Source organism: Eurypyga helias, unplaced genomic scaffold (genome assembly GCF_000690775.1).
Source record: "Eurypyga helias isolate BGI_N326 unplaced genomic scaffold, ASM69077v1 scaffold17514, whole genome shotgun sequence".
Lineage (NCBI taxonomy): Eukaryota > Metazoa > Chordata > Aves > Eurypygiformes > Eurypygidae > Eurypyga > Eurypyga helias.
In genome coordinates, this window is record NW_010248427.1 from 4,389 (window position 1) to 11,952 (window position 7,564).

At 37.1% G+C, this 7,564-nt stretch overlaps 1 protein-coding gene across 1 annotated transcript in view; it reads left to right on the forward strand.

The window, feature by feature from the left end:
• Positions 1-1,545: 1,545 nt before the first annotated feature.
• Positions 1,546-7,564, forward strand: part of RIT2 (Ras-like without CAAX 2) — a gene marked incomplete at both ends in the record, with an annotated part of 20,095 nt that continues 14,076 nt past the window's right edge. The window contains one exon of the mRNA XM_010151049.1: positions 1,546-1,619. Within this exon, the coding sequence (XP_010149351.1) occupies positions 1,546-1,619 (74 nt within the window). The remainder of the gene's footprint in view (positions 1,620-7,564) is intronic.

The following is a 7,564-nucleotide window of genomic DNA, read 5'->3' on the forward strand; positions in this document are numbered from 1 at the left end:
CCGATATCTAATCTAAACCTCCCCGCTTTCAATTTAAACCCGTTACCCCTTGTATTATCACTACAGGCCCTTGTAAAACTCTCCGCCCAGCTTCCTTGTAGCCGTCTTCAGGTACTGGAAGGCTGCAATAAGGTGTCCCCAGAATCTCCTCTTCTCCAGGCTGAACAAGCCCAACTCTCTCAGCCTTTCCTCATAGGAGAAGTGCTCCAGCCCTCTGATCATCTTCGTGGCCTCCTCTGGACTCGCTCCAACAGGTCAATATCCTTCTGATGTTGTGGGTTCAACAGCTGGACACAGCACTCCAGGTGGGGTCTCACCAAAGCAGAGTAGAGGGGGAGAATCACCTCCCTCGACCTGTTGGCCACACTTCTGATGCAGCCCAGGATATGGTTGGCAATGCTTTAGTTTTTCCTTTGTGCAGGTAGAAAGCAGTTTTTACATGATTTTGTGTGGTGTCATATTGTGCAATATACATATTAAAGCACAAATTGTAATGTCTTGAGAATTCCAGCTACCTGCAATATAATCCCATATTATAATCCCAATATTATCTCAATAGTTAATGACACCCTAGTACCAAGGGTCTCTGGCAGCCAGGGCTTGCAGGATGGGGTCTTTGGACAAGGCCAGCCATATGGTCATGATGATTAATGGCACTTCTGAGGTTCATTAAAGGCACTTGACTTGCTTTCACACCTCAGTGAACAGCCAAAGCACAGTACCAGTCACCAAAACCACTCAGGCTGCTATGTATTGATGTTTAATTAAACAGCATGGATCATTTCCATAACTGTTTCAAGTATAAATATGGTCTGGTATCTAAGCTTTGTTTAACCTTAAGAAGAAAGTGCAGATGTTGAGAAGGGAATTAAATTGAAACGTGACGAAAACAATTTATGCAAATAGGAGTTCACCTTTTTTGGCTTTCTCCTTCCGAATTTCAGTTGACAAAATTATGAGCTAAAGGAATGGCCCACCAAGCACATTTTTTTCTTCGTCCACCCCCAGCCATGATGAGTGTGAGGACACTGATTACAGAATTAAAAAAAAATACACTTGCATCCTCTCTGAAGATGTACAGAGGTCTAATTAATTGCTCTGACATAGCTAAGCCGGAAGCTCCATTCAGCTACAGGGTGACTTTCCCGGTAATTTGCAGTCTTTAGGTTGAAACTATATGCAGGAAAAGTGCTGTGAAAGTGTGATTGTGGTAACTGAAAACCACCCTACTGCATAGCACCAGCACAACACCTCTGAGGCTTTGTCACTTAAACACCACCTGTGGTATCTGCTATCCTTTTAAAGAGAGTCAAATTTACTTCTTGAATATTTTGTGGTAGGGTAATAGAAAAGATTACATGGCTCCCTGTTGCTAATCCTTTGCAGTGATGGTAGGATTTCAGAATGTCCTTTTGACTTGAAAGAAAGCAAAGTTAGGTCAGACTGGAGATCTTTGGAAAAACCTGCTCCAAACTAGTGAAGCCATTTAATTTTCCATTCTCCAAGACACTCCTATGCTTAGAAATACTGCACTGTGTTTTTCAGAGGATGCGTATAAAACTCAAGTCCGAATTGATGATGAACCAGCTTATTTGGACATTCTGGACACTGCTGGACAGGTGAGTACTTTCCTAATGTGAACTGTTGAATCAGAGATAAAGTCAAAGATTTTAACCTCAGATATGTGGGTCACAGAGCTAGAAACAAGCTTCCTATTCAAATATAAAGGAAGCAGTGGCATAATAACATTGAGGAGTTAACAAAGGAGAAGATTAAAGTAGTGCTTCAGTGGTATTATGTAACTTCCAAATTTGACCAGAAAAGACAGAAAAATTTAATCAAGTTGAAGATAAAGAGCTGGCTTTTTTTCTCTTTCTCTTTTAAGCAGAAACATCTATCACAATCATGGAATGAATAAATGCTGCTGTTGGTTCACCTTACGTGTTTATCGTTGTTGCTTTTCTATATATTAGAAGAATCTTCTGGTCTACTTACAGATCAAAGATTTTGTTACCATTCTTCTCCTCCTCACATTACTTTTCAAATTCTCACCTATAAGGAAAAGATCTTAATGCCAAAAATATCACACAGTGCACATGTAATGTGTATATGCACGTGTGAGCATCAGTCAGGGAAATAAGTTTCACATACAATACAGCAAAAGAATGTAAGGATTTCTTCTACCTGGCTCAGTTTATCCCCTTTCCATGTCAAAATGTTTTCATTGTGTAATCAAAGTGTTGCAGCTGGTTGATCTTTTCCTGAGTTATGCACCAGTTTCTGTTTGAAAGCTTTGATAGCTTCATGAGTTTCCGTAGTTGTGTGTGTGCACCTTGTACAGGAATGAGCCAGCCAAGGACAGCAGATCATTAAAACAAAACAAAACCACCACCACCAAGATTTAGGAAGTATAAGACTGGCAATCTTTATCTCAGCTTCCCAAACTTCTGAATGTACCTTAACTGGGTACTTCAATCGGTGGGAAATGCAGTCCACTGCCAGGAATTTAAATGGCAGCAAGTGTATTAACTGAATGTAGTTCAGGGATATTGTGGCATGAGTTTTACATGTGAATGAAATACAAGCCAATTTTAAAGTGAACTTAACCCAGCTTCAGGAACCAAAAGGTGCCCTAAATTATTCTTCCTTGACCCCAAATTATAGAGTCTCAGCAGTTAACCAGTGACTATCTTCTGAGTGTCCTGTGAAAGCATTTGATTCTCCAGAAAACTGAAGTTAAATTTCAAGGCATGTCTCCAAACCTGTGAATTTAATTGACTTAGATTTTATTATTATAGTAGATCCCAGAACCTTCTCATGCATAATAGCCCTAGCAATGCTTCAGTTATGATTTGGCTGCGGGAAAGAAGGAACATCATAATTGTTCCTTAATATGTCTGAAAATATCTGTACTTGGTGTTGGAGAAGGAGGAAAAACATCTTTGCTCACTCAGGAAGTCTGAGCCTGATAACTTCAGACCTAATTTGTTAGTAGGACACCACACCCAAAGGAATTACATTTCAGGATGTTTAGTCTTGTAAGACTTTATGTGTTAGGGACCTCCTGTATTATCTTTTAATATAGTTCACTGTCTATTTCTACTTCATTCTACTTATCAATTCACTTTAGTCCTATTTTGTACTTAAAATCCTAAAAAATAAAATAATTTCTTACTGAGAGCTGAAGAGAAATGATGGATCAGACTTTTACTAATGGAAAGGGAAGCTAAATGTTACATAAAATTATTTTTTTATATTGAAAAAAAACACAGAACAAAAAAAACCCAAACCAATAAAAACAAAACCAAAAAGAATAATTTCTTCTACTCTGATTTTTTTCCAATTTGTTTTTGTTATTAGGAACATAAATGTTTGTGCTGTTTTTAAACAAAAGATAAAATCAGATATCAAGAATTTCCTTATCTTCCCAACCCCATACCAAAATGAAAGCATCTACTTCTGGGGATTTTTAAATTCTTCTTTAGAAGAAGTAATATTTAAATAGTATTTTATCTCAGCTTCTTATAAAATAAATTTAAAAAAAAATGGAGACAATCTTCAGTCTCTTTGAAATATATTTTTAGGAAAAAAAAAATCCTTTCGTGCTGATCTTTTACATAGCTAAATGTATGTTTTCCAGTTTAAACATAGCTCAACTTTTGTCAGTTATATTCACTTTTTAGGAGGAATTCTCAATAAACTCTTCAATTTTTACATGGTTTTTTATTTTTTATCATATAAAAAAGCTAGAAACTTAATTTTTAATTTGGGAGGGATTTTCTGCCAATATAATTAATTTTATGAGAACTGACTGTTTTCATGTAAGAAAAGAAATCAGAATAATGCAAACAGTGAAAACTGGTGAGAATGATACTTAAAAAAGGCTTGAGATTTTTAAGTTTTGTTTCAAGAAGGGACCAAAATTTTCATAATATAAGAGGTCTACAGCATGTGGTTACCATGTAGTGGAAAGTGGTGCAGAGATTTTGGAGCAAGCAGAGGTGTAGCAGTAAATCTGCCGATACATCAGCCCAGAATGTTGCATAACCTGGGTGTAGTTATTCTACCTCAAGATCCAAGTTGAAATGCTATGAGTAAATCCTTGTTTTAAATTTTCCGTTTCTGACGGTGGAGACTGTCACTGAAACATGTCTTAGTGTATCTATTTCATGAAGGTGTTCCCACTTTCCTAGGTTCCTATTTTTCAGAAACTCTCCATTCTCAGTATCCTGGATTTAGCCGTTTTTCTTTTCAGATGCCTCTGAATTTGTTGCCTCTCTATCTGCACTACACACCTTCAGAATAAATCAAGACCTAATCCAACTCCCATTGAAGTCAACAGCTGAAATAGCCTCTTTCCTCACACAGGGCTTATTGTTACTCTCACTGAAGTTCAGACTGAAATCCTGTGACTTCAGTGACTCAGGGTAAAAAAACAAAGTACCCAGTTATGCTGATGATGGTATGCTCTTATATTTCTTCCCTCGGCTTCATGTTAAAGCTGAGATGGTGTTACAGCTTCTAAATCATGTAGTGGAAATCTCATTTCTCTCTGGGTGTCCTCTCAGTCATAAATACTTCATCATCAACTTTGAATAATGACTTTAATCACTTCAGAAGATCAAGGAGCTCAAATTGTAATTCTTCTTTATTTGGGAAATACAGTAAGTCAATAGAGAAATGAACTGAACTCAAAGTATTTTGTTGGTGTTCTAGAGAATGTGTTTCACCAAATAGTCTTCTACTTTCCCAGCTGTACCTACACATTAACTGGACACTTCAACACTGAAAAATAATGTGATTTATGAATAATTAATATAGATCTTTATAGTTAAATCCAGAGTTAAAAATACAGATCTGATTTCATACCTGAAACTGCATAAAAACTTTCGGTTTCAACAGATAGATACAGTTTATATTACCAAAACCATAGATGATGCTTCAAAACTACATTTCTGGTTCTCAACTTTCTGAAGTTAAAAAAATATTAAAAGTGAAAAGCAGAATGATGAATGAACTATTAGTATTGCGCATCTAGTTATTGGTCTTCCTCCTCTCATGTGTACACATAGACACTATTAATTATGACAGATTGCTCCTATCAGGAATCAGACTGATGTTCCTTGAACTTCATGTACAAAATTTCTACATCAATTATCTTCTAATGCTCTTCCAATATAATTTTTTCTACTGAAGATCCAAAAAGAGGCACTTTCTTAATGTATGTAGGACTTGTGTAAATAGTTACGACTCCCTGAACTCTTTACCTCTGCTTTTCACCACCCGCTACACCTGCCAGTGGGCAGCCTGTCTTTACTCGCTGCAATCAGCTTCAGGCAGTGTAAGGTTACCTTTACCTCAGAGAGTTTCGAGAGCAGGTATTGCTGATGTAGCTGATCATAGCTGAATTGTCATAAACAGCACTTACTTGAGCAGTTCCTACCATAAGTCTCGAAAACGTCGTGTGCAGCAAGAAAGGAAGGAAGAAAATATAAGTGGTGGTCTTCTTTTTCAACGGTACAGTTGAAGCTTGAAGGCATGTATCCTTGGTCCCACGTTTGCTGCTAGAAAAAGCTTTCAGTGATGCCTTTGGCTCTTCTTTAACCAGGAGTTCTCTTCTAAAAGCAAAAGTTTTCTTTTTGCATCTACATTTCAATTAAAACAAAACCAAAAAGCAAATAAAAAGAGAGTAACTGTTTGAACTTCAGGAGGAATTTTAGTTAGCTTTTATCCCCCTAGGCTAGCTGCAGTTTGGCATGTGAAGTAAAAAATACAAACTTGATGGAAGTCTCCTGTAAAGATAGCTCAGGCTGTCTTGTTCAGTCATATTCATGGAACATTTCTTGAGGAACTCTCCCTTGAAACTCAGCCCTGTGCCTCTCTGTCCTTTAAAGGTGAGAAAAGCATTGAGGGGGAAGGTAATTCTGGAGTTTCCCTTTTCTTATCCAATGTGTCATAAACTTCATCTACTTTTACATACATTTGATTTAAACTGGACGGAAGCCATTGACTTCCAGGAAATTTGTAGGTGAAAATGAAAAGACATTCAGACCTCAAATACCTTATTAGGTGTTTGGTTCCCTTCACAATTATTTTCAGAGACTGACAACCCCCAACTGCTCCACCTATGCATGAAAAGCCTCCACACAGAGTTATAGAAACCTTCTGTTTGACCATTTACGCTTTCTCTCTCTTCTAACTTAAAAATATGTTGCTACTTCTTGAGCTCAGTTTGGATTCCTCCTCATGGAGCACACACAGCAGTTATCTCTCATCTGTATTTATAAACTGTTGCCTGACACAGGAGCTTTTATTCTTGCCACAGCTTTCCTCACAATGACACATTGCCAACATCCCTGTTTATACCCCACGCCGAACATTAAAAGAGCATCAGACAGAGTTCCCTTCACTGAAAAAAAAACCCTGAGATGACCCTATGCAGAAAAGACAAAATTGTTTTCAGACACAAAACAGGAAAATATGCAGAAAAATGCATTTCTATATCTGGCAGTGAGACAGTACATTTCAAGATTATTGCACCAATTTTTGCTTGTTAAAACGTGAGCTTTTTATTGTAAACTTACTACACCAGTATATTTCCCAGGTGTGAGTCAGGGACTTGAAAAATTGGCCTTAAAATGTGATGGCAGGCCATTTCAGGGAGATTTTCCTTTGTCTGGAGCTGTGTGCACATGAATTCATTTCCAGACAGACACTTTTCAACCTGACACACAACAGTGGGCTGTGTAGTGAAATCCATCTCTCAAATTGCTAGCAAATCACAGGACATGTTTATCCTGCCAACCTCCAGGACTATGATTTTTGCCCCCTGCTTCAAGCTTTGAAGAGGAACCGTATTAGTCCCAAGAGCCCTTCAGATAAACACACTTTTTCAGACTAAACACGGTAGTTGGATTACTCACTCAGGCTGTTATCTGAGATCCTTCTGCTTATTATCTAAACATGCTGTGCTAATCCTGAATCAATGGAAGTAAAATTTCAAACTATAGTGGTGTAGCTTATCTCAAGGAAATGTAAAATTCCTTTTTGGCAGTAATTATATTTTAATAGGCCTTTACATTGTGTTCTTTTAAGGGAAAAATAATTTTAGTGTTCTTTCTGGTAGGTACTGTAGTGAGTAAATGAAATCCATCCTATTTTTAAAGCACAGTGTTAGTGAAGTAGGTAGAAACCATCAACAGAATGTATTAGGTGAAGAACATTAATTTTATTTTCCTTATATGTTGTTGTTTCACAGGCTGATGATCACATACTTAGAAAGTCAAACCATAGCACTGAAAATCTGGTTTATTGTCAAGACAAGATGTTCTGTACTTTCTAGGGAGAACTAAAATCTATCCCATGACCAAGTTTGTCTGTTTGGGAATGGACATATTTTGAATAAACATTTATCTGGAAAAGATATTGAGTGAAAAAGACAGTTCCAGTAAATCATAGATAAAATGCAGACCCGACTCTAATTTAGTTCAAATTACGGGCAAAATATCATTTTCCTTCAGTGGGACAAGATCTAGGCATATTCTGTCAAAAAAAAAAAAAAAAA